Genomic DNA, 27,805 nt, shown 5'->3' with positions numbered 1-27,805 from the left:
TGTGCCACGGCACACTGGTTGAAAAACACTGTTCTAGACTGCAATAAGTGTACAAAGTGAATTATTACATTCTTGGTTGTAAAAATAACAGAAACATCTGAGAATCCTAAAGCAAGAACAGGTCTGATCTAACCGTCCAGGCAGCCTTGCAAAAGTTCACCAAGAAGCTGAAGGTATCTGTGGAAGGAACTGTGAAGTTGTGGCCAGAATGTGTGTGGGTGGCTGTAAGGGTGGAGCAAGAGGAGGAAGTGTCAAAGAGCAACCACCAGCCTCAGAGATAAGGAATTTCCTGTATTCACTTTCTTTTCACTCTGCATGTACATCTCCTAGAGCCGCAGACTCTGGTTGAAGCCTTAGAGATGACAAAGTCATTGGCAGCATGAGGTGAGAGCAGAATTGATGGGAAAGGAGAGGCAGGGAAGAAAATCTCAGTTTAAGGGAATCATTTCTTGGGAATATGAAGACGGGGGAATAGTAGCGTAGTATTCTTCCAGCCCTCATATATCTGGAGCAAAGAATTAAGTGAAGCGTCTCTTCTGTTCACTGAATCTGCAATAGCCTCAAACAAGGAGAACCCATTTTATTCAGTGGGCTTTTGATTTCCCCCAAACAGTTTTGTAGGACTGAGTTGCAATTTTTTCCTCTCCCGCTGGCTTTTTAAACATTTTTGTCAAGAGCACCAAGCTAACTGGCATCTTCTGAACAAGGTTCTGGTGTGTTTGGTTTCAATGAGGGCTTGCTCTGCCTGGGGTTTGTACATCGGATGATAGAAAATCAATGAAGTTCTTCGTAATGATCAATTTTCTTGAATGTTTTCTAGGTGCTTCCCCGGGGACATGGATTCACTGAGCTGTATTCTTCCTGTGCTTACTGGCCTCTCTTACTTAAGTGCCACAAATCCTTGCTAGCAGAGCCCAGTCCTGGCCTGCTCACCATGTCTCAGAAATCATAGTTTCTGCACACTGCAGAAGCAAACAAGACTGAGAATGGAAAAGACTACCCACAGCAATCAAGAAGTAAAGAAACATGTGCGCCTGCAAGATCGGTGAGTCAGTAATACTCCAAATTCCATGCATAGACTCTGAGATTCTAGATATGTAGTACTGTGCTGGTTCTATTGGACAAAATTAAAGTTCTCCGACACTTTGGATAGTTTTGCAAAATCTGGTTATAATAGCTGGGAATTGTAGGAATTGTAAAAGAGAACATAAAGCTGGGAATGCTGATTAAATACAGTGGCACCTCTACTTAAGAACTTAATTCCTCCCGTGACCAGGTTCTTAAGTAGAAAAGTTTGTAAGTAGAAGCAATTTTTACGATAGGAATCAATGTAAAAGCAAATAATGCGTGCAAACCTATTAGGAAAGAAATAAAAGCTCGGAATTTGGGTGAGGGGAGGAGGAGGAAGAAGAAGACGAGGAGGAAGAAGGCGAGGTGAGGGGAATAAAAAACATCCAAAACTTTAAGGCTTAAAAAAAGAGAGAGGCACTCTGAGGCGGCAAGGGGGAGCACGTGCCTCCCATACATCCGACGCGAGGCTACCTCCCATACACTGCGCCAGAGAGAGAAACCCAGGTGGGCAAGAGGGGGGAGACCTCCCGTTCCTTTGATCGAAAGGCGGCTGCTGCTGCTGCTACCTGCTTCCTCTTCCTTCCCATGCTAAAGCGCTCCCCTCTCCGCTCACTCGCTTGCTCGCTTTGTAGCCGGCGCATTTTCTTCACTGTGGTGACTCCTCGTCTGCCCAGAGCGAAGAGACCGTTTTTTTTGTCTGGGCGCTGGCAGAGGTTTATTCCCTCTCCAAGCACCCATAGAAAGAAATATGCTTTGTTCGCTCTGGACTGACAAAGCCCCCTTAAGCACCACCAAAAGGCTCCTCTGGCAGCCCAGATGGCCAGGATTAAAGGGGAAATGGCAGGAAACTGGCTGGGCCTTCGTGCCGCTCTCAAATTTCCTGGGAAATTTTTCCGGCTCGGGTTCTTAAGTAGAAAATGGTTCTTAAGAAGAAGCAAAAGAATTTTGAATACCCGGTTCTTATCTAGAAAATTTCTTAAGTAGAGGCACTTCTTGGGTAGAGGTACCACTGTACATTAAAATGGATGCAGGTAGTCCTCAATTTATGTCCAGTGCCAATGGATCCTGAAAATGGGACTTTCAACCCAGTTTTGAAATTCCAATATTCAGCTTTCCCCATCACAGTCACATGACCACATTTTAGGCACTTGGCAACCAGCCTGCATTGGTTTAGGTTTAGGTTTATTGGATTTATATGCCGCCCCTCTCCGCAAACTCGGGGCGGCTCACAACAATAATAAAAAACAGTACAGTACACAATACCAAATCCAATGCCCACTCATCCAGTTCCAATTTAAATTAATAATCTCATAAAAAACAGTATATATAAAAAACAGGCACACAGTCAATCAATCAACAAAACAACATGGGGAAGGGGGAGGTGTTTTAGTTCCCCCATGCCTGACGGCAAAGATGGGTCTTAAGGAGTTTACGAAAGGCAGGGAGGGTGGGGGCAATCCTAATCTCAGGGGGGAGCTGGTTCCAGAGGGTCGGGGCCCCCACAGAGAAGGCTCTTCCCCTGGGTCCCGCCAGACGACATTGTTTAGTCGACGGGACCTAACCGGTCGCTGGGATTCGTGCGGCAGAAGCGGTCCCGAAGATATTCTGGTCCGGTGCCATGAAGGGCTTTATAGGTCATAACCAACACTTTGAATTGTGACCGGAAACTGATCGGCAGCCAATGCAGACTGCGGAGTGTTGGAGTGATATGGGCATACTTGGAGAAGCCCATAATTGCTCTCGCAGCTGCATTCTGCACGATCTGAAGTTTCCGAACACTTTTCAAAGGTAGCCCCATGTAGAGAGCGTTACAGTAGTCGAGCCTTGAGGTGATGAGGGCATGAGTGACTGTGAGCAATGACTCCCGGTCCAAATAGGGCCGCAACTGGCGCACCAGGCGAACCTGGGCAAACGCCCCCCTCGCCACAGCTGAAAGGTGTTTTTCTAATGTGAGCTGTGGATCGAGGAGGACGCCCAAGTTGCGGACCCTCTCTGAGGGGGTCAATAATTCCCCCCCCAGGGTAATGGACGGACAGATAGAATTGTCCTTGGGAGGCAAAACCCACAGCCACTCCGTCTTGTCTGATTTATTGATTTATGATGTGTTTGATGGAGATCAGCTTTTACTTTCAATTTCCATCAAAACCGGCCCTATAGTGAACAATGGGTTAGCTCACTTTATAACTATAGTGCTCACTTAATGACTGTTGTGAAAAAGGTAATCATTTAGTCAAATGATGACCTGCTTTACGACTATCATTACCTACTACAACCAAAATTGTGGGATCAATCATATTTTTAAGTCGAGATCTTCCTGAACATTTAGGGAAGAAGGATATTATAGACCTCATTCACAATGCACAAAGTTATACTAACAAGCCATGTGTTTTGTTATGGTTTGTTGAATAGGTCTAAATTAGCTAGTTTATATAACCTACTTAGCGTATAAACTGTAGTGGCTAGTTTACACATGAATATAAATTAGCATATTAAGACCACAGTTTCCATAAGCAGTTTAATCAAGAGCAGGTGGCATCCAACAGTACGTACGTCGATTTGTGGTGAGGTAGAATTGAGTTTGTATTGATTGTTTGCCCGTGTATTATTGTGGTTGAAGCTGAAGAAGTTGTTGATAGGCAACACGTTGTAGCGGACAATTTTTTGTACTATGCTTAGATCAGACCACAGGTGGCGCAGTTTCAGATTGATCAAGCCCAAAATTTCAAGCCTGGTGGAATACTCTTCTCATGAAATACCTCTGGACCCGCTTAATTGTGTTAATGTCCGATATACAGTGTGGGTTACAGGTAGACTAGCTGTATTTGTTGTTGTGAGCTGCCACGAGTCTTCAGAGAGGGGCGGCATACAAATCTAATAAATTTAATTTAATTAAAATTTGAGAATTGGTCTGGCAAAGGTTTTCTATACCCTAGTTAGCAATACCAGAAAATAAGCTTCACAAAATTAGGTTAACAATTCTTAATGTATTTTTGGCAATGCTGTTACAGTGAGCTCCGGGGCTTAGATCGTTTGGGATTAGTACTCCTAGATCAGTGAGGGCGAACCTATGGCAGGTGTGCTATAAGTGGCATGTGAGCTCAGGATTGGCGTGCAGGCCCTCCAGAGGCCAGAAATGGCCTGTTTGAAAGTTGGGAAATGGCCATTTCTGGCCTCTGGAGGGCTTTCAGTGGGGGGAGAAGACATTTTCACCCTCCTCAAGCTTCTGGGGGGCTCTGAAACCTGGGGAGTACAAAAATGGGACTTACAGTCCAAACAGAAGTTGGCAATGGACAGTTTCCAGCCTCTGGAGGCCCTCTGGGATGGTGGGGAAGGCTGTTTTTGCCCTCCCCAGGCTGCTGGAAAATTTGTAGAGCTTGGGGAGAGCAAAAAAAGAAAAAAACCTCAGGCCTTCTGGTCCAACCAGATGTTGGCAAATGGGCCATTTTCTGCCTCCAGAGGACTTCTGGGAGGGGGAGGCCATTTTTGACCTCCCCAGGCTCCTAGAAAGGCTCTGAAGCCTTGGGAGGGGGAAAAGCATCGCATGTCAGGAGTGTGGTGGGGGTCACATGGACATGCACAGGGGGCATGGAATTATGAAGGTGGGCATGCATTCACATGCCTCCCCGCACTTCCCCCCTTTGGGCATGCAAACCAAAAAAGGTTCGCCATCACTGTCCTATATGCCGAAAATCTCTTTCCAGCAGCAAAAAACAGGTAATTTTTTACCGGAATCGCTCCGGTTGCATGGGCACGGCACGTGCACGCCTGAATGCAACCACTACCGGCGCAGGCCTATGCGCTACATTTTCCACGGCAGAAGAGACGTTCTGCCCGTTCCGCCTGGGGCCCATGGCTGTCCTGGGTTTCTTGGCTGTTTTTCTATAGTTGCCAGATGCACCAGATATTTGACTGTCACCGAGTAAGGTTGCTCTGATGTACAGTGGAACCTCGACATACGAGCAGCTCTACTTACGAGCTACTCGAGATAAGAGCTGGGAGGGGAGCGACATTTTTGTTCGCCTCCCGAGCTCACATTCGGGATACGAGCGCCAAGGAGCTGTCTCCTGAAGCCGAACGCTAACTTCCGCGTTCGGCTTCAGGAGACAGCTCCTTGGCGCTCGTATCCCGCGTGTTTTAAAAGGTTGCAGCCGGCCTGGGGGGCTCGGGGGGGGGTGCTGGCAAGCCCCCCAGGCCGGCTGCGACGTTTTAAAACACCCGCGCCGCTTCGCAGCTGTCTCCTGAAGCCGAACGCGGAAGTTAGCGTTCGGCTTCAGGAGACAGCTGCGAAGCGGCGCGCGTGTTTTAAAACATCACAGCCGGCCTGGGGGGCTCGGGGGGAAGCCCCCGAGCCCCCCAGGCCGGCTGCCACGTTTAAAACACGCGCGCCGCTTCGCAGCTGTCTCCTGAAGCCGAACGCTAACTTCCGCGTTCGGCGGCAGCGGTTTTTTTTGTTGTTGCACGGATTAATTGACTTTACATTGTTTCCTATGGGAAACAATGTTTCGTCATACGAGCGTTCCGACTTACGAGCCTCCTTCCGGAACCAATTAGTCTCGTAAGTCGGGGTTCTACTGTACTGACTTTCTGGAAGATTGATTTCAGGTCTGCCAGAAGGTTGGTCTTCCCACTGAAATACAAATCAAAGACCAAAGGACTTTGCCTTTAAGGTGAACCAGCAGTTTAAGATATCTCATATCAAGAGAATTCTCACTGGCCTCATCTCTGAGCCCTACTGTCCTCCTAATAGCAGGAAATATTGCAGAGAATGTGCACAAATGGCTTTAGGCATTACAGTACAGATACACCCAATTACTTGCTGGTCTGAAGAACAGCTTCTGTTCTTGCAGTTTTGCCAGCAAAGAGGGACAGAAGCTTGAAAACATGTTTCCATTTGCACACTGGAGGCAAATAAATAAGCTTTCAAATCAATATAGAAATGTTTGCTGCATATTTTGCTTCTGTGAGGAACATTAATTGGAGAGACATGCTTTTCTTTTCTTTTTTAACCACCACTCGAAGAGTAAAAGATAACCTCCTCTTGTTTGCATACTTAATCAATATTATGAAGTCAAAAAAAAGACTAAGTGTTTGGATTTGTAGAACTTTCTGAGTCACTTATAAAAGACAGGATAGTGTGTGCTTTATATATTCAGCCACCTGGAAGAAAGACTGTTGAAGGAACATGATCTAACCCTGGAAATATTGAAGGCCTCCAGGAGAGAGAGACATATTTTGTAAGTTAGCATAACTTTGGAATAGACACCTTGGGGGAGTTCCTAGGCTGCAGAAATCTGCAGACATTCTAGCTAATTCAACAGCAAATAGATATCCAGTAAAAGTGAGAGTTTACATGCAAATATTTGAAAAAAAGTTCATGCCCCAAGAAATTCTTAGCAATGTTAGAGTTACTCTGGCATAAATCATTTTGCAAAAGTGTGCATGGCAAAGCAAGGTCCAGTCAGTGGAGAAAAAGATATAAAAGAATTGGTACTGGTACATGGTGGCCCACATCCACTTCGAAATTATGGAAATAACATTAAATAACTTTGATGAAAATAAATTGGAGAAGCTGATGGCACGATGGAATAAGGTGAAAAATTATATCTTAAGTAGACTTCATGACGACAATGTGAAAAATAAATTCCAATCACTTTTTGTAGGTAAAGAAATATAAACCGGAGCTAAGGAAGAAATTGAAACTTATTGCAAAATATTTAACCCCCTAAATGGTGGTGGGTTTTTTTGGTGTTGGGCACTTTTTCTTTAAGTAATTTTGTTTGTTTGTTGTAATAAAAATTTCATAAAAATATATTTTTTTAAAAAAAGAGAAAAAGATATAAATATCTTATTTGTGGGGGTCATTGTGTTCAGAATATCAGATATCCGAAATAAATTGAACCGTCTGCTGCATGTTAGTATAATTGCAGTTAGACAGCCTGTGACCAGTTGGATCATCATTTCAGAGATAATTGCTTACCAAAACCAGAGAAGGGGGAGCAAAAAAGCAGTGAGAATGATTTCCAACATACTTCTGACCTGTCTTGTTAGAAGCTGCCAGGGAGCATTGAAAATGGCTGATTGCGGCTGAGTGTGACAGACTAGCAGTGCAGCAGCACTAAAATGGCTGAGACACTGTCAAATTTCAATCCCATGGCAGTCATGGGTTCGGGTTTTAGAATGCATTCATAAATTAGCTCATTTGAGCTATGTTGATTCAAAAATTGTTACCTTATGATGCCCAATTTGCCCAATTGAAGGTTACAATCAGACAGATATGAGAAGAAAGACTGTAGAGTGGTACCTCTACTTACGAACTTAATTCGTTCCGTGACCAGGTTCTTAAGTAGAAAAGTTTGTAAGAAGAAGCAATTTTCCCCATAGGAATCAATGTAAAAGCAATTAATGTTTGCGATTGGGGAAGCCATAGGGAGGGTGGAAGCCCTGTTTCCTCAAGGAGATTCCCAGAGAGGCGCCATGGAGGTTTCTCCCCCACTTTTCCGGCATTCCAATATCTCAGGGGTTGCCACAAAGAAGAAGGAGACTATTCTCCAAAGCACTTGAGGATAGGACAAGAAGCAATGGTTGGAACCTAATCAAGGAGAGAAACAACTTAGAGCTAAGAAGAGATTTCCTGACAGAACAATTGATCAGTGGAATAGCTTGCCTCCAGAAGTTGTGAATAGTGAAGATGTTGGATAACCATTTGTCTGAAGTCATGTAGGGTTTCCTGGATAGGCAGGGGGTGTTGTAATCATAGGTTTTAAGCACTGAAATTTGGGAATAAAATATTACTGGAGAGTGATGTTTTAAGTCTAATTGTGTGCTGAATAAAACCTTAATTCTTCCTCTATGGAAAGCAGCAAAGTCCAGGCGGAGTAAGCAAGCTGCAGAATCTATGACCACGTATAGAAAGCATTTAACTTGGTATGCAATATGAACAAAACCTATAGCTAACTTCCATATAGGGAAATATATGCCTTATACAGTGATCCCCGAGTTTAGCGATCTCGATCTTTGCGAAACGCTATATCACGATTTTTCCACCCGATGACGTCACTCCTTCCTTTCTCATCTTTCTTTCTCTCTCTCTTTCTCTATCTTGCTTCTTCCTCTCTCACACTCTCTTCCTCCTCTCTCATCTCTTTCTTTCCTTCTCTCTCTTTCTCTATCTCTCCCCCTCTTGCTCTCGAGCGCAAGCGAGCAGGGCCGGGCGGGGGGGTGAACGGGCAAGCGGAGCGGCCGGGCGGGCGGGTGAACGGGCAAGTGGAGCGCCCGGGCGGGCGGGCGAACGGGCAAGCAGAGCGGCCGGGCGGGCGGGCGGGTGGGTGAACGGGCAAGCGGAGCGGCCGGGCGGGGCGAACGGGCAAGCAGAGCGGCCGGGCGGGCAGGTGAACGGGCAAGCAGAGCGGCCGGGCGGGTGAACGGGCAAGCTGAGCGGCTGGGTGGGCGGGTGAACGGGCAAGCGAGCGGCCGGGCGGGCGGGCGAACGGGCAAGCGAGCAGCCGGGCGGGCGGGTGAACGGGCAAGTGGAGCGGCCGGGCGGGCGAACGGGCAAGCAGAGCGGCCGGGCGGGGCGGGTGAACGGGCAAGCAGAGCGGCCGGGCGGGTGAACGGGCAAGCTGAGCGGCCGGGTGGGCGGGTGAACGGGCAAGCGAGCAGCCGGGCGGGCGGGCGGGTGAACGGGCAAGTGGAGCGGCCGGGCGGGCGAACGGGCAAGCAGAGCGGCCGGGCGGGCGGGCGTGTGAACGGGCAAGCAGAGCGGCCGGGCGGGTGAACGGGCAAGCTGAGCGGCCGGGGTGGGCGGGTGAACGGGCAAGCGAGCGGCCGGGCGGGCGGGTGAACGGGCAAGCGAGCAGCTGGGCGGGCGGTGTGAACGGGCAAGCGGCAAGCGATCTTGGGGTTTCCCCTTTGCCTGGGCGGCGGGAAGACCCAGGGAAGGTTCCTTCGGCCGCCCAACAGCTGATCTGCTACGCAGCGCGGCAGCAGTGAGGAGCCGAAGATGGGGTTGCCTGGGCAACGGGGAAACCCCATCTTCGGCTCCTCGCTGCTGCCGCGCTGCGGAACAGATCAGCTGTTGGGCGGCCGAAGGAACCTTCCCTGGGTCTTCCCCGCCGCCCACACGCAAACTCCACCATCTGCGCATGTGCGGCCATGAAAAAAAAGGGCGCGCATGCGCAGATGGTGTTTTACTTCCGCACTGCTATATCGCGAAAAATCGAGTTTCGCGAGGGGTCTTGGAACGGAACCCTCGCGAAACCCGAGGGATCACTGTACTCACATTCCTTTGCAAACACACAATCTAGGGAAAAGGCAAAGAATGTAGCTTCCGTTAATTATCTATAGGGAAGTCAGGAGAAGCTTGCCTTATATGGTGCAAGAGTGAATAGTAGTTGGAGGACGGCTTAATGTATGTGGCGTTCGCGAATTGGTTATTCTGTACCACATGTCAGAGGAGTGAAACACAATAAAAAGGAGAGATCTTGATTCATTCGAGGTCGTCTCATTGAGAAAACTTTCTCTGTCATTTCATTCTGATGTGGCAATCATGGCATGCTGTGCCTCCCTAGAGGTCGACCCACCGGGGGAGGGCTGCATGCTTTCAAGGGGGTTGCACTAGAAGACCTCCAAGGACCCTTCTAACTCTGTTATTCTATTCTAGCCTGTTGCTCTGAAGCATTACAGTGTATGCAGGCATCAACCCTAATCTGCCCCATTGCTAAGTCATGGTAGGGGGTGTAGGGACAGTGCTTCTCATACTGCAATACTTTCTTCTTGGCTTAGGAAGAAAGTAAATGGGTGTGGTTTATAGAGATTGGACTGAATATTGACTCAGGTCAAATTATTTTGATAACAATATTTTTTGTGATATTCAGCACAACAACCTAATTTTGTCAGCAGAGGCCCTCTTGCTGCTATAGCATATGCTACTTTCTCTATTTTGATGATTTGTAACTTCAGGCTTCTTTTACCTTGCAGAAGGGGCTCCAACGTGTCATTGGTTTTGGACATGAGTTCTCTGAGCAACACTGAACCCATTGTGCAAATCTCCACTCCTAGAGATGTCACAGTGCAATTTTTGAACACTGCCAGTCATGTCCTAACACAGAAGATGCTGCAGGAATGGAGCTGCAATCTGGAAGAGCTTCAAGAGGAGTTTGCGGTGAGATTTTCAAAACTGCCTACAAACTGCCTGATTTGATTCCAGTTTAAGCTCCTCCAGTACCTCTATTTATTATTATTATTATTATTATTATTATTATTATTATTATTATTATTATCATTGTTGTTATTATTATCCATTACCCTGGGGGTAGAATCATTGACCCCCTCAGAGAGGGTTCGCAACTTGGGCGTCCTCCTCGATCCACAGCTCACATTAGAGAAACACCTTTCAGCTGTGGCGAGGGGGGCATTCGCCCAGGTTCGCCTGGTGCACCAGTTGCGGCCCTATCTGGATCGGGAGTCACTGCTCACAGTCACTCATGCCCTCATCGCCTCGAGGCTCGACTACTGTAATGCTCTCTACATGGGGCTACCTTTGAAGAGTGTTCGGAAACTTCAGATCGTGCAGAATGCAGCTGCGAGAGCTATCATGGGCCTTCCTAAATATGCCCATGTCACACCAACACTCTGCAGTCTGCATTGGTTGCCGATCAGTTTCCGGTCACAATTCAAAGTGTTGGTTATGACCTATAAAGCCCTTCATGGCACCGGACCAGATTACCTCAGGGACCGCCTTCTGCTGCACGAATCCCAGCGACAAGTTAGGTCCCACAGAGTGGGTCTTCTCCGGGTCCCGTCAATCAAACAATGTTGTTTGGTGAGACCCAGGGGAAGAGCCTTCTCTGTGGTGGCACCGGCCCTCTGGAACCAACTCCCCCCAGAGATTAGAATTGCCCCCACCCTCCTTGCATTTCGTCAGCTGCTTAAAACCCACCTCTGCCGCCAGGCATGGGGGAATTGAGATACACTTTCCCCCTAGGCCTTTAAAATCTTATGCGTGGTATGTCTGTATGTATGATTGGTTTTTTATATAATGGTTTTTAACTGTTTTTAGTATTGGATTATACTGTTTTGTTACTGTTGTTAGCCGCCCCGAGTCTGCGGAGAGGGGCAGCATACAAATCCAATAAATAAATAAATCCAATAAATAAAAAAATATTATTTGTATGCCGCCCTTCTCCGCAGACTCGGGGTGGCTCACAGAATAGATACAAACATAAGCATGTAGCACAAATCTAATAATTTAAAATACAACTAAAAACCCTAATGTAATACGCAATTATACAGTCCAATCACACCATACATTACATTTATTGGTCAGAGGGGCAAGATCTAATTGCCCCAGGCCTGGCGACATAGATGAATCTTGAGGCTCTTGCAGAAGGCGAGGAGGGTGGGGGGACAACAAATCTCTGGAGGGAGCTGATTCCAGAGGGCTGGCGCTCCCACAGAGAAGGCTCCTAGGCCCCGTCAAATGACATTGTTTGGTTGACGGGACCTGGAGAAGGCCAACTCTGTGGGACCTAACTGGCCGCAGGGATTTATGTGGCAGAAGGCGGTCCCGTAAATAATTCCTTCCTGCTCCTCCTATCTCATTCCCAGTACGAGTGGCAGAATCAAATAGTCTCTTTTCCTAGGCTAGGGATAGTTGCAGGGGTGGGCTACTGGCCAGATGGGATACTGGCAGTAGGGTAGCAAAAATTGAGCTCCAAGCCAGAGCACCCAATTTGCACTGAAAGATGTTGAAAGAAAATGCATACTGCATAAGCCACAGTATGGTAGTAAAACTTTTGGTAGCCCTTCACTGGATAGTTGGTAGAGCAGCATGAGATTTGCAGGTCTCTCTCATGCATCTGCAGAAGAGTCCTGCTTTTGTCAAAATAGTTAAGGCACCCTTAGAGCACATGTGCAGTCCTGATGCACATAAAAAAGGGGCAGGACTTTCAGCATAGAAACATAGAAGACTGGCGGAAGGAAAAGACCTCATGATCCATCTAGTCTGCCGTTATACTATTTTCTGTATTTTATCTTAGGATGGATATATGTTTATGCCAGGCATGTTTAAATTCAGTTACTGTGGATTTATCTACCACGTCTGCTGGAAGTTTGTTCCAAGGATCTACTACTCTTTCAGTAAAATAATATTTTCTCATGTTGCTTTTGATCTTTCCCCCAACTAAGTTCAGATTGTGTCCCCTTGTTCTTGTGTTCACTTTCCTATTAAAAACACTTCCCTCCTGGACCTTATTTAACCCCTTAACATATTTAAATGTTTCAATCATGTCCCCCCTTTTCCTTCTGTCCTCCAGACTATACAGATTGAGTTCATTAAGTCTTTCCTGATACGTTTTATGCTTAAGACCTTCCACCATTCTTCTAGCCCGTCTTTGGACCCGTTCAATTTTGTCAATATCTTTTTGTAGGTGAGGTCTCCAGAACTGAACACAGTACTCCAAATGTGGTCTCACCAGCACTCTATATAGCGGGACCATAATCTCCCTCTTCCTACTTGTTATACCTCTAGCTATGCAGCCAAGCATCCTACTTGCTTTCCCTACCGCCTGACTGCACTGTTCACCCATTTTGAGACTGTCAGAAATCACTACCCCTAAATCCTTCTCTTCTGAAGTTTTTGCTAACACAGAACTGCCAATACAATACTCAGATTGAGGATTCCTTTTCCCCAAGTGCATTATTTTACATTTGGAAACATTAAACTGCAGTTTCCATTGCTTTGACCATTTATCTAGTAAAGCTAAATCATTTACCATATTACATACATAATGGTGCAATGCTGCTTTCCATTCATTCTGACATCCTCCACCTACCCTTCACTTTCACACACTTACCCAAAGCAACTGGGCTCTGCTGGGCTCTTGAAATGTGGTTTGAACATCAAGTAATGCATGCAAGGCAGATAGTTTCCCTGGGCAGGAATACTGATTATGTCAAAAACCAATTACCTCTTAGTACCAAGCTTAAGTAATATAAAGCAAAGTGTCTTTAGGCTGAGGGAATTGTAGGAAAAGGAAACACTAGATTGAACTGCAGTGGATATAAAAATATTACAGAGGAGAATCAGCTGCTTACACAGTAAAATTTGCTATCTGGGCTGAGAATCTGAGTAAGGGTTTTTTTGTATGCCTGCCTACTTTTTCCAGTATGAATGGGATGCCATTCAGATACCAAGTTTGACTTATCAAGTTTAAATATCTCTGTCTTGTTTAGGCTGAGGCTGAATTAGTAATAGAATCATGGGTTTTAGACAGCACTATCTGAGCAGAGCAGTAATTCTGAGTTATAAATGTTTCCTAACCTCCTTTCCGCTGAGCTCTCCTTGTGGGAAGGTGGGATTAGGAAATTGCCTACTTGAAAAGATAAAAAAAGCACTGATGATATTGTTTCAAACTCTCCGGGTACCATTCAAAAAGGAAATTAATTCAGCAATTCCTCTTTAACAGAAAATCCCCTCAAACTTCATCACCCCTGAGGAACTCAACATTCCTGGTCGGGCAGCAAAAGATAGATACAAATCCATCCTGCCAAGTATGTTTATTTTGCAATCATATTTGAACAGAAAGAAACTGGGACTGGGAAAGAAAAACAAAGAATGTTGAGTTTTGGCTCAAGTACAGGGCGAGTACAAGTGCACTAGAGTGCCTTCCGTCCCCTATCCTATTGCTCTCCTATTCCTTTCTTCTATTCCTATATCAAAGAATGTTGAGTTTTGGCTCAAGTACAGGGCGAGTACAAGTGCACTAGAGTGCCTTCCGTCCCCTATCCTATTGCTCTCCTATTCCTTTCTTCTATTCCTATATCTCTTCTTCCATTCTTTCATTTCTATTACTATATCTTCTTTTCTATTCTTTCATAGATATATTTTACTATGAGTATCTCCTCTATAACCTATATATGTCACTTTTTTTTTTTGCTGAATTTGAAAATTAAGGGAGACTAGGATAGATCTATTTCGGCCTTATTTTGGCCTCATCAGCTAGCCATACCCACTGGGACTTGAACCTGCAACCTTTGCCTTGTAAGGCAGAGAATTATCCTCTAGGCTACAGTATCCAATCCCTTCAGCTCTGCACCAGGGAAGGGTTACATATTTTTGTGTCAAATCACCCTGATGTATTGAAGGAACATCACAGCTCCTTATTTGCCTCTCGGCCCAGCCCAGAGCCATTTCCAAGGCAGTTAATTTTATTGATAGCCGACAATTCTATCTGTATGTGTCACATGTTTTTTTTTGCTGAATTTGAAAATTAAGGGAGACTAGGATAGATCTATTTTGGCCTTATTTTGGCCTCATCAGCTAGCCATACCCACTGGGACTTAAACCTGCAACCTTTTGCCTTGTAAGGCAGAGAATTATCCTCTAGGCTACAGTATCCAATCCCTTCAGCTCTGCACCAGGGAAGGGTTACATATTTTTGTGTCGAATATATATATAAATATACCCACTAAAACTCTCATTGTGTACTGTATTGGACAAAATAAATAAATAAATAAAAATATTGCATAACATACTACAGAAATGGTTTCTGCAACACTGGCAGATCCCTGTTTTCAGTAGGATCTCCTGTCAAGTCTCTTGAGGCTGCATGGCTCAGAGTCTGAAGCTGTCATTAAAATCCGCAGGGAACATAGTTGTCATGTTTCTATACCAGGTGATAAAGTTCCTATTTTAGATTTCAGAAAATAGTTTTCAATCCACTGAATAAAATGACAAAAAAAGCATATCTTCAGTTGGATAGCATTTGGAGATCTGTAAGGGGGTCAATATATCATATTGGATGGGAAGCAGAAGTGGGTTTCAGCAGGTTCTGGCCAGTTCTGGAGAATCAGTAGCGGAAATTTTGAGTAGTTCGTAGAACTGGTAAATACCACCTCTGACTGGCCCTGCCAACATCTATTCTCTACTTCCCAAGTCCCAGCTGATCAGGAGGTAATGGGGATTTTGCAGTAACCTTCCACTGGAGTAGAGAGGGAATGGAGATTTTACAGTATCTGTCCCCTACCACTTCCACCAAGCCACACCCACCAAGCCACACCCAGAGAAATGGTAGTTAAAAAATGTGAATCCCACCAAACAGTTTTGAAGAATGCTTGGTTGGACAAATGGAATTTAATGTACTGAACTGGAGAAACATGTCATATATGGAACATCACTGCAGAACATGAAATAGTTACAAAGGATACTTCTGGATGGAGGACTCCTAATGCTACCAGTTAAGTGCATTGTCCATTCCTTGGGTATGAAATATCAAAGAAATGTTGGGGAAACAAAAACATGTTCTAAGTAATAGAAGACAATATATTCAAGGGCTCCAGCAGAATTCCATGAATGAGATGGAATGATTGTGCAATAAACATTTCATTGGAAATTGGAAGCACAATTTCTCTCTAGTCTAGTGGGATATCTCAATGAAAAAAAAGGAAAGAAAGGGATGCCTTGAAGTCTTCAGTAAAATGATAAAAATTGAAATAGGTATAAGTATAATAAAGCAATATCATATTTGGATATTTTTGAACCTTTGTGTGCTATTTTTTTTACCATACTGTAGCTCAGGAAATCAAAAAATATTTATTGCTCTGAGAAGCACTGAATGCTGAAACGGTTGTAAATTATAGAAAAGCCAATCCACACCAACATTTTTGAACTTCCACTCCTATTATCTCCTATCTCCACATTTGGCTGGGTGGAAATTATGTGAAGTAAAGTCCAAGTTAGCTGGGTGGTTGGGGAAGGCTGCTTTTAAAGCTGTGATGTGATAAAATGGAAAAATTCCTACACATACAATTTCTCGCTGATGTTATCACTCTTGCACAAGACTGTAAAGGAGAATATAATTTAATTCAAAATAAGATGAATAAAATTCCCACTTTGTTGTGGGATGCACATTCATTATCTCTCCAGGTTTAGGAGAAATAATTTTTTAAAATAAAATCTCAAGGCATCAGAAAAATATTATTGGTTCAGACAGGCATTTAATTATTGGACTTTTTATTTTTGTCAACTTTGTTTTAAGATACAGTGATCCCTCGATTATCGCGAGGGTTCCGTTCCAAGACCCCTCGCAATAATCGATTTTTCGCGATATAGTGGTGCGGAAGTAAAAACACCATCTGCGCATGCGCACCCTGTTTTCCATGGCCGCGCATGCGCAGATGGTGTTTTTACTTCCGCACCTGGGAAGACCCAGGGAAGGTTCCTTCGGCCGCCCAGCAGCTGATCTGCTCGGCAGCGCCGCAGCAGCGAGGAGCCAAAGATCGGGGTTTCCCCTTTGCGTGGGCGGCGGGGAAGACCCAGGGAAGGTTCCTTCGGCCGCCCAGCAGCTGATCTGCTCGGCAGTGCTGCAGCAGCGAGGAGCCGAAGATTGGGGTTTCCCCGCCGCCCACGCAAAGGGGAAACCCCGATCTTCGGCTCCTCGCTGCTGCGGCGCTGCCGAGCAGATCAGCTGCTGGGCGGCCGAAGGAACCTTCCCTGGGTCCTCCCCGCTGCCCACGCAAAGGGGAAACCCCGATCTTCGGCTCCTCGCTGCTGCCCGCCCGCCGCTCGCCCGCCCCCGCCGCTCGAGAGCAAGAGGGGGAGAGATAGAGAAAGAGAGAGAAGGAAAGAAAGAGATGAGAGAGGGAGGAAGAGAGTGTGAGAGAGGAAGAAGCAAGAGAGAGAAAGAGAGAGAGAAAGAAAGATGAGAAAGGAAGAGAGTGACGTCATCGGGTGGGAAAATATTTTTAATTAATATTTTTTGAAAAATTGCGATATAGCATTTCGCGAAGATCGAGATCGCGAAAATCGAGGGATCACTGTATAGGGTTTTGAAATCTCTTTTATACTCCTATAATTAGATTATAACTGTATATTTATAACGAAAAGTAGATGAAATAAGGGTCCCAAACCAGACTGATAGGAAACCAGAAAGATTTCAAAACAATTTTTTTTGGTACAATAGTGTGGCCCAACTGATAGTAAGTGCTATATTAAGCCATTGGCTATCTCACCTAACCATAAAGTATTTCTCTAGATCCCCAGAGCCGTGTCTGTCTCAAGAGAGCCAACGGCCAAGAAGAGGAGTCTTATATAAATGCAAATTACATCCGGGTGAGCCAGACAATTGTCTAGAGGTGAGAATAACAAAGATGGCGATTCCAGTGTTTCTTGCTCACCGTTGCTATTTCTCTCCCATTGTCTAGGGTTATGCTAGCCAGAAGAAGGCCTATATTGCCACACAGGGACCCATGCTAAATACAGTCAGTGACTTCTGGACAATGGTGTGGCAAGAAGAAACTCCACTCATAGTTATGCTCACTAAACTCAAAGAAAGGAAAGAGGTATTGCTGTGGAGATGTATATCAATTCTGATAAACGAGAAGTTTAAAGGTTGCCTGTGTTTATCCTGGGTTCTGCGTCCTATGGAAAAATTTCTGGAGATCAGGGCCATTGCTATAGCATAACATATAAACATAGTCATATGTAAATTGGCAAAATATTTAGAAACCTAACAAAGGATAGCCACCTATAGCCATAGTAATATTGTGGCATACTGTGGCTATTCTACAGGACTACATAATGCGACTATATTTCCTGCAAGATTTCAGATTCAGGATTTGTAATATTCTGAATTATTTTCTTCACATGGAGTAATGAGGCTATTTTTATGAATTTAAATGAATTGAATGAACTGCTTATGCATCTTTTTAACTCAGAGATCCCCAAACTCCAGTTTCAGGCAAATTTGCCTCACTAAATGTCCCCTTCTGGCCTATGAGCTTATAAAGCAGTCTTTCTACCACTCTAAAGTTCCATTCTTTGCAAACCTCCATAGATGAGTTGCTGTTTCAAAATCTTGGTCATATTTTGAAGCTGCTGTCCTATTTTTTCCCCCCAGTTCCTGGTTATTTTTGTTAGTATGTCTCGGAGCAGCTGGTGTGAAACCGTCGACATACACACAGCAGAGTGATAGCAGTGGTGTAATTATGTGGTATAGCCAGTAAATGACACAGTGGTACCTTTTCTTACGAACGCCTCTACTAATGGACTTTTTGAGATACGAACCCGGTGTTTAAGATTTTTTTGCCTCTTCCTCCGAACTTCTTTTCACCTTACGAACCTGAGCCACCACCGCTGGGATGCCCTGCCTCCAGACTTCCATTGCCAGCCGAAGCGCTGGGATTCCCCTGAGCCTCCCCTTGCTGGGAATCCCTGCCTGCAGACTTCCGTTGCCAGCCAAAACGCCCATTCTTGCACTATTGGGATTTCCCTGAGGCTCCCCTCGCTGGGATTCAAAGCAGCACCGGCAAAAATGAAGGGAATACCAGCGAGGGGAGGCTCAGGGAAATCCCAGCAATGCAAGAAAGGGAGTTTTGGCTGGCAACGGAAGTCCAGAGGTGGGGTTTCCCAGCGAGCGGAGGCTCGGGGGATTCCCAGCGGCGCAAGGCAAAAGGGGTGACTTTTGGGATGGGGTTGCACGCATTATTTGCTTTTACATTGATTTCTATGGGGAAAATTGCTTCTTCTTACGAACTTTTCTACTTACGAACCTGGTCACGGAACGAATTAAGTTCATAAGAAGAGGTACTACTGTATTTAACAAAGTATTATTTACATATATATACGTATATCAACAACAGAGTACAAAACGCACACAGCTACTCTCAAAGATAACTCCCCCCACAGGGAATGGTGCTGCCGCCCTCTTGTGGCCAAACCAGCCAAAGCTCTTAAAGACATATTACATCTTTACATAGACTACCATTGGTAGTTTATTATTATTATTATTATTATTATTATTATTATTATTATTATTTATTACATTTGTATGCCGCCCCTCTCCGCAGACTCTGGGCAGCTCACAACAGTAATAACAACAGTATACAATGCAACAAATCTAATATTAAAAGAAAGTATCTAAAAACCCATCATTTAAAAATTATAAAACACAAGCACACAGTACATAAACTATATAAGCCCGGGGGAGATGTCTCAATTCCCCCATGCCTGGTGATATAGGTGGGTCTTGAGCAACTTATGAAAGGCAAGGAGGGTGGGGGCAGTTCTGATCTCTGGGGGGAGTTGATTCCAGAGGGCTGGGGCCGCCACAGAGAAGGCTCTTTCCTTGGCACCCGCCAGATGACATTGTGTAGTCGATGGGACATGGAAAAGGCCAACTCTGTGGGACCTTATCAGCTGCTGGGATTCGTGCGGCAGAAGTTTAATACATGGCAACCCCAAAACAGGTGAGTACCAATGTACTAACAATTTTATTTCCCAGTTTTGCTTTTATTTCTCAACTTTGCTTTCTGATAGTTTTCAACTGATGGCTTCTAGAGCAGAACTGCTACAAAGCACTCTGGGCATTTTATAGTGGTTTCTCCTTTGCAGATGGATGAAGTTTTGAAAGGTATTGGGTGAGACTTCTAGGAGTTTTGGTATCACCTACCGGTGTGCAGGAAGGTTGCTTATTGCTAAACCTATTGCTTATTGCTTAACTTAATTGCTAAACAAGGGTCCTGCGTGTGCTCCTGTTTAGAAATAAAAAACAAGAAAGGAGTTTATCATCTGGCAAATGTGCAGAGATTGTGGCCTTGTTATTTCAGGAAGCTTTGTTAGCCAGCACAAAACTCTGCAGACCTAATGAATACAAATGTGGTGGCAAGGGAGTATTAATAGCTATGTCTCAAGTGTATTTTTTAACTGTAAGATTTTCCTAAGCCTTTTCTTGCCATAAGGAAGCTTTAGAAAATGCATTAAAAATTCACATGTAGGGTTTCTGAGCCTCGGTGAGCTTGCTATTGTACTACCACTCTTGCAGCCCATTTGCCATGGAGTGGGGGTGGGGATAATTCTGCAAATGTTAGTTCTAATTTCCTCTTTTCTTTGGGGATTTAGAGTCAGCCACTTGATTGACATTTTTATGGATGAGGATCCCTATCTTTATAATTTCAGAAATGTATCTGTTACTGGCCTGAAAGAGAAGCATCCTATGGACCATTTAGAATTCAAGTCCAAGACATTTGGGAATGTGATGACTACACCATTCGTAGCTTTTCCCTGCAGGTATAAATTTTTTTATTGATGAAGACAAGAGCTCTGGCAAGATGATTTTCCTGCACAGTTGACCATTCCCTCCAAATCTCCATGCAAATAATGTCAAAACCTACCCCTTAAGTTAAACTGCTATACATTTTGTTTTTCTTATTAAACCATTTATTTTGAATTATTTTTCATGATTCTTGCTTTGGGCGTAAAAAAATGGTATGTGTATGTGTGTATGTTTATGTGTAGGCATATGTATATATAACTATACATACATACATGTACATTTGATATATATGGTGTTGTGGTTAGCTCTGGCCCAGCTCCTGCCCCAAGGAATGTGGAAGTGGATGTAGGGGAAACATCCACATGCCACAGCCCTGTTTTGCCCCCGACGGAGTCTGCCAGCAAAGTATCCTCTGCCGAAGGAAGTGTGGGTGACATGAAAGAGGGGGGCTTGGCTGACAGCCCAGGAGGAGATCAATCTTCCTTATCTTCCTTATCTTCTTTGGATTCAGAGGAGGAATGTATGATTGACCCACGCATGCGTAGAGTTATGCATAGGAGAGAACAACTTAAGAAATATTACAGGAGATAAGAGAGGTCACCTGTGTTTGGGTGGGGCTCCAGTAATTAGAGCTGCTGATAAAAGACCAACGTGCTAGTTTGGCCATTGTGGAGGATTATCTGATCGTAGTTTCATCAAGATCGTGGATTGTTGTTTCCTGTTTATATTCAAGACTGAGTGTGGAATTCCTGGACTCTGGATTATACTTCATTGTGAGTGTTTATCACTGTTTGGAGAACATTAGTGGGCTCAATTTTCCAGTTACTGGGTTAGAAACTGGTTTGCATTTAAACTGTGCATTGTTTGTACAAGAAATCCCTTTGAAGTTTAAAAGGGAGTTTTTTCTTCTCTTCTGTTGATAAAGAACATTTCCTTTGCATCCAATCGCGTGTGTGTGTCTGTTTGGACTAATTACCCTGTAATTACGGGCGGTTGGCACACTCCGGCAGAACATATGGTACCAAACTGATGGTATTATTTTGGCTGTATAAGAAATTGCTTTCTGATACTTATTAGTGTATATGACCAGGCACACAACTTTTCAATATGAACTATTTCTATTTTATTTTCTACTTGTAAACAAAATATTCTCTTTCATTTAATTCCCTACATAATTTCCATTCTGTCTATAATTATTAATGGCCATTTCATTGAGCATTTCATTGTCCTACTTAGTTATGATATTTGTATGGCTGTTAAGTTTTGGAATTCCAATAAGCACCTTGATACTTTCTTTCTTGGATAGATGCAGCCACAAAATGTGAATTCTTGAAAGAGTAAAAGTAATGCTATCTTGTATTTCATCATGATTTTTAGTTCAAAGATGAATGTCGCACTGTGAAACACATTGTCTTCTCATCCTGGCCAGACCAGAGGACACCAGAATCAGCCAAGGTGCTCTTGCAATTGATTGTTGAGGTGGAGAAAATTCTGAAGGCTGCCCAAAACAAGGGACCAATTGTTGTGCACTGTAGGTGAGAAATTCTTCTTCTAGCTCCATAGTATTGAAGGATGTCCAAGGAAGCTGGTTTTGAAATTTGAAATATACAGTGATACCTCGTCTTACAAACGCCTCGTCATACAAACTTTTCGAGATACAAACCCGGGCTTTAAGATTTTTTTGCCTTTTCTTACAAACTATTTTCACCTTACAAACCCACCATCGCCACTGGGATGCCCCCCTCTGGACTTCCGTTGCCAGCAAAGCACCTGTTTTTGTGCTGCTGGGATTCCCCTGAGGCTCCCCTCCACGGGAAACCCCACCTACGGACTTCCATGTTTTTGTGATGCTGCAGGGGAATCCCAGCAGCGCAAAAACAGGTGCTTCGCTGGCAACGGAAGTCCAGAGGTGGGGTTTCCCATGGAGGGGACCCTCAGGGGAATCCCAGCAGCGCAAAAACAGGCACATTGGCTGGCAAAAGGGGTGAATTTTGGGCTTGCATGCATTAATCGCTTTTCCATTGATTCCTATGGGAAACATTGTTTCATCTTACAAACTTTTCACCTTAAGAACCTCGTCCCGGAACCAATTAAGTTTGTAAGACAAGGTATCACTGTATTTGAAATCTCCATTCTGAAAGGATCCAGCTATAGATCTAGCCAATATATCTCTCTGTAAAAACTTTGTACTTATAGACAGTGGTGAAACTGGCAAATTGCTTTCCCAGAAGCCTCTAGGTTTCAGCGCATAAGAGATGGAATTCAACAAACCTACTTGATTGAAAGGAGATGAACAGATATATTTCTAACCCTTTCTCCTTCATATCCCCAAAGATGCAATCTGACATGAAGTTGTTGTTCTATTTAGTGCAGGCATTGGACGGACAGGCTGCTTTATTGCTACTCAGATTGGATGCCAGCAACTAAAGGACAAAGGAGAAGTAGATATTTTGGGAATTGTCTGCCAGCTACGCATTGACAGGTATGGATGAAGAGCGGTATGTAGCCGAGTTCTGAGACTATTTCATGAAAATCTGAAGGGGTCTTTAGTTAGCTTGCCTTTTTGTTTTGTACGTATACCATCCACTTAACAGTATTCTCTTTTTTAAAAAAAATAAAATAAACCTTATTAAACAATTAAAATAAACAAAATTAACAAATATGTTTGACATTGGTTGAAGTTTTTAGGTTTACGTTTCAGCAGTTTATCATTCTTTCTCCTTTATACATTTTATATCAAGTATATTTACTATAGTTTGGTCTTATTTAGTTACCTAGTGGTCTTAACACATAAGCCTAGACTGAATTAATACACGGCAAAGAGAAAAGAGAAAGGAAAAAAGGGGAAAAAAGAAAGAAAAGAGAAAGAAAAAGAAAGGGAAAAGGTAAAAAAAGAAAAAAGAAGGGGAAAGAAAGAGATGCTATTGGTCAACTGTTTCTGTTGACTCCTGTTCCTAAATGTATTTATGCAATTAATGAATTCTTGATTTGTAAATACATAGTTATTATGCAGTAAAATATATTTGTTTAGAATAACTTTTACGTATAAATATATGCAGAAGAGATATATGTTGTCGTATGATCTACTGGTTATTAATATGGGTATTTGTTAGTTTCTTTATAAGTCATACTTGAAGTAAGGTTTATTTTTATCAATTAGTGGCATGGTCTATTTGTTTTGTATATCTTGTGCACTGGGGTGCTGTTTATTTTGCATCTTTTATGCTTTGTAAATATTTTTTTCTAATCTAGCCATTTGTACCAGTTTTCCCAGGTGCTATAACATATAACAGTATTCTCTAATCAAGTTAAATGTATTGAAATTTCTACATCATGCTATAGTACGTACAGTACTTTGAAGTTGTCTGGAAGCATCTTGATAACTGGAACCAGGATTAGAGATTTTGTCTTCCCAGCTTTCGGACTCGAGCTAGAGCCCAGAAGTTCCCTGAAGATGGGTTCTAGCATGAGTCCAAAAACTTGGAGGACAAAATCTTTGGTCCCAGATTGACCAGCCCAGATTGGATCCTGTACTCTTTAGTTCTATATTGAGACATGTCTATAAGTTAAGAGCACAGTCAGTGATCTAAGTGTTTGTCAACTTCAGTATCTAAGTAAGTGAATAAAGTACATACAAAAACAATAGAAAAACTATAACATTTATAAACAGTATTACAAATAGCCTGGAGCAATATTACTTTACAATCAATAAAGAGAATATTATCTATCAGGTAAGATTTTTAAAGATAGTTCCAGATGTCTTATGTATAATATAAATGGATGTCTTATATACAATATAAATGGATCGTGTCAATTCTTTAATTTGCTCTTCCACAGATTATTAAAAGCTACCTGTATATCTAAGTGCCACTCATAGCCAGCCATATTAATAAGCTTTGAGTGAAAAATGATTTTGACCTCATAAAAATTCTCAGCAATTAATTGAATGACTCTTCCCAGTATGCTACTTTAGTGTGATTTAAGAAGTTTTAAAGGTCATAGTTTCAGTCCTCATTATTTAATCTGTAGATGTTTTATTTTACAATATTTTTTTTGCAATTTCTTGAACAGACATTTGCGATTGAATTGTTTTGCAAAATATATGTAATTCTCAACCTGCTTTGTAAGCTGTTCTGCTATGGTTTGCAAAGATTATAAATGATCTAAAATTGCCACTGTTTGCAAAACAAATGTATTGTTCTTCCTAGTGCCTGTATATTTAAATAGATTTTCTTTGCTTGCAGAGGTGGAATGATACAAACCAGTGAACAATACCAGTTTGTCCATCATATACTTGCTATGTATGCCACACAACTTTCCGAGTTCACAGACAACTAATCCATCATGCTGTGGTAGCAAGAGGGACTGGACGTATCTTGACACTGCTTGGAGAACCTTTTTTCTGATAGCAAGATAGTAAAGTATTTATATTTCAGCCACTTGAAATACATAGTTCAAACAAGAACTGTTAGGTTGTTAGTTTACAGAAAAGAAATTTAGGTGGATGTATAGTTTTTCATTGTTTAATGTTTTGAAGTTCTTGTGTAAGTTTTGTAAACATAATATTCACTTCAAGTTCATTAAAAATACTGTTATGTTAAACACACACAGAAACACACAGCTGTACAACACAATCCTGGACCGACTAGGTTACATTGTTAAGGTCTTTTCCCAGGGTCTGGAGGTTATTATTGTTACTTATGTTTATAAATATCAGGATCACTAAGTGTCTTATTCAATGGTGAGTACCAGTAATAATGGTAAGTAAATAGTTGTTAATGGAATGGAAAATTGCAATTTAGGAGTTTAAAGTGTTAAGGGATGGCTTGTGATACTGTCCATAGCCAAAAATGGTGTATTTACTTCTGCATCTCTACTTCGCGGAAATTCGACTTTCGCGGGCAGTCTTGGAACGCATCCCCTGCGAAAATCAAGGGAACACTGTATTCTTAAACTCACATCTCCTACTTAAGGAGCAGGTAGCAGCTATGGCAGTGATGGCAAACCTTTTTTCCCTTGGGTGCCGAAAGAGCATGAACGCGCGCTATCATTCACACCCATAATTCAAAGCCTGGGAGGGTGAAACAGCTTCTCTTTCCCCCTGGAGGCCGGAAACAGCTTGCTTCCCAACTTCTGGTGGGTCCAATAGGCTCCTGGTTTGCCCTCCCCAGGCTCCAAAGGGTTCCCTGGAGCCGGGGACAGGCAAAAACGTCTTCCCAGAACCTCTGTCTGAGCCAAAAATTAGCTTGCTGGCATACACATGCACATTGGAACTGAGCTAGGGCATCAAATATGGCTCCGTGTGCCACCTGTGCCACTCGTGCCATAGGTTCGCCATCACTGAGCTATGGCTAAGAAGGCGTTGCACAAATCTATCTTCTGTGCCAATTATAACCCTACCTGAACCAGACAGTTGTTCAGTTAATCTCTCTATCACAGTGATGGTGAACCTTTTTTGGTTCGCGTGCCAAAAGGGTGGGGCGCAGGGTGGGGTGGAGCAGATGCTGCCCCCACCCATAATTCCATGCCCCCCCCAGCATGCGGTGGTATGCTCGTTTTTTGTTTTCCCCAGGCTTAAGAGCAGTGATGGGCTCCTATGGGAACCATCAGGAACTCAGTTCCGGTAGCAAAATTTGGAGCTCCACCCCAGAGCACCCAATTTGCCGCACGAATCCCAGCGACCGATTAGGTCCCACAGAGTGGGCCTCCTCCGGGTCCCGTCAACTAAACAATGTCGATTGGCGGGCCCCAGGGGGAGAGCCTTCTCTGTGGCGGCACCGACTCTCTGGAACCAACTCCCCCCGGAGATCAGAACTGCCCCTACTCTTCCTGCCTTCCGTAAACTTCTCAAAACCCACCTTTGCCATCAGGCATGGGGAAACTAAACATCTCCCCCTGGGCCCGCTGAATTTATACATGGTATGCTTGTGTGTGTGTATGTTAGTATAGGGGTTTTTTAAACTTAATATTTTAATTAATTGGATTATGTATTGGATTGTTTTTTTTCACTTGTTGTGAGCCGCCCCGAGTCTTCGGAGAGGGGCAGCATACAAATCCAAATAAATGAAATGAAATGAATGAAACAAAATGTATAAGCCACGCCCATGGTGTGGTAGTAAAACTTTTGGCTGCTTAAAAGCCTTTCTAGGAGCCTGGGGAGGGTAATAAAGTCCTTCCCCCACCCCTCTGGAGGCAGAAAATGGCCCATTTTCAAAGTTCCAGTTGAACCAGAAGGCCTGGCTGTTTTGCTCTACACAAGCTCCAGAGCCTTTGTAGGAGCTTGGGGAGGGTGAAAACGGCCTCCCCCACCCTCTCAGAGTTCCTCCGAAAGCTGGAAATGTTCCATTTGCCGACTTCTGGTTGAACTAGAAGTTCTGTTTTTTGCTTTTTCCAGGCTTCAAAGCCTTTCTAGGAGCTGGAGGAGGGCAAAAATGGCCTCTTCCTCCTCCTGGAAGCCCTCTGGAGGCCAGAAATGGCCGGTTTTCCAACTTTTTGAAGAAAGGCTCTGAAGCCTGAGGACAGCAAATAACGGCCCTTCCCCACCCATTCTGGAGGCAGGGGGCCTAGAAGGCCTGAAAATCAGCTGGCTGGCACGCACTGGACCTGAGCTCACATAGTACATACAGCCATACCAATATGGCTATGTGTGCCACTTGTGTCATGCGTGCCATAGGTTCATCATCACAGCTCTATCATCTCACATATGACTCTTGTAAATGCAGTCTACATAGGACTGCCCTTGAAAAATATTCAGACGTTGCAACTGGTCCAGAATGCACCACTACGTGCAATTATGGATTTGTCACATGATGGTTGTGACATATCATAATTCAAGTAAGAAATGTTATGTAATTTGGCTCTTACCCCATCTGAATTGAAAGAAACCCTTAAAATCTGACTGTTCCCCAGGCCTTGGGATAGACTGGGTTGCAGGACCTGTGGGATTTATTAATTTAAAATGAACAGTTTTCCTTTCTTCAGATGTTGGTGATTTTATTTTTTATAATTATTCCATTAATACATGATGTCGAGAGTTGCTATGGAGTTAAGAAGCCCTATAAATTGAATGAATTGGTTTGTATTCAGTCATGAAATACAGCCTGATTTAAACAAGGTACTTTAAATGAGAAAGCGAGTCTTCCATGCAGAAGCAATCACATTTAAATATATGGTTAACTTCCAAAATATTCAATCCGTAAGCATTAACATGAAATAGGTTAGATGAATGTATTACTGGCATTGTATTATTGTTATGTTCAAATAGATGAGTATATAAAATAAGCATATTTTATATACTTCAATAAAATTGGAAATCATATTGTAATATATTTCTTTCCATCCCCATTAGGGCTAAAATACATAAGAAGTTGCCTTAAAATAAGCAAAAGCGCTAATCCACTTTGTTCAGTATTGGTGATATTATCTGAAATGTGGATACCAACTTTCCCAGCCATATTTTCAGTGTCTGGCATAATCCACAATTACATATTACAGGTCATATTGTCGTGCAGATGTTGCAGATTACAGCACTGTTTGTACTTTGTGTCATGTGCAAATAATACCATGTGCATTGTCAAGCCTAGCCATATCTGGAGGGCTTATATATACCGAATAAATGTTCTACCTCTGAATTGTGGTTTTTTAAAATTATGTTTTCTCTCACTGTAGAAAAAAGTAAACCATGT

General features: G+C 43.5%; 1 protein-coding gene across 1 annotated transcript; it reads left to right on the top strand.

The window, feature by feature from the left end:
- Positions 1 to 298: 298 nt before the first annotated feature.
- PTPN7 (protein tyrosine phosphatase non-receptor type 7) lies at positions 299 to 27,789 on the top strand. Its single transcript, XM_070748942.1, has 10 exons — positions 299 to 384; positions 821 to 1,045; positions 10,048 to 10,231; positions 13,536 to 13,620; positions 17,103 to 17,179; positions 17,272 to 17,409; positions 20,024 to 20,134; positions 21,498 to 21,655; positions 22,489 to 22,602; positions 24,365 to 27,789. The coding sequence occupies exons 2-10, from the start codon at positions 987 to 989 to the stop codon at positions 24,456 to 24,458; spliced, it is 1,020 nt and encodes a 339-aa protein (XP_070605043.1). The 5' UTR covers positions 299 to 384; positions 821 to 986; the 3' UTR covers positions 24,459 to 27,789.
- Positions 27,790 to 27,805: the final 16 nt, after the last annotated feature.

This window comes from Erythrolamprus reginae, chromosome 3 (genome assembly GCF_031021105.1).
Source record: "Erythrolamprus reginae isolate rEryReg1 chromosome 3, rEryReg1.hap1, whole genome shotgun sequence".
Taxonomy (NCBI): domain Eukaryota; kingdom Metazoa; phylum Chordata; class Lepidosauria; order Squamata; family Dipsadidae; genus Erythrolamprus; species Erythrolamprus reginae.
The sequence above is the reverse complement of the archived record's forward strand: the minus strand, read 5'-3'. Positions and strand labels throughout refer to the sequence as shown.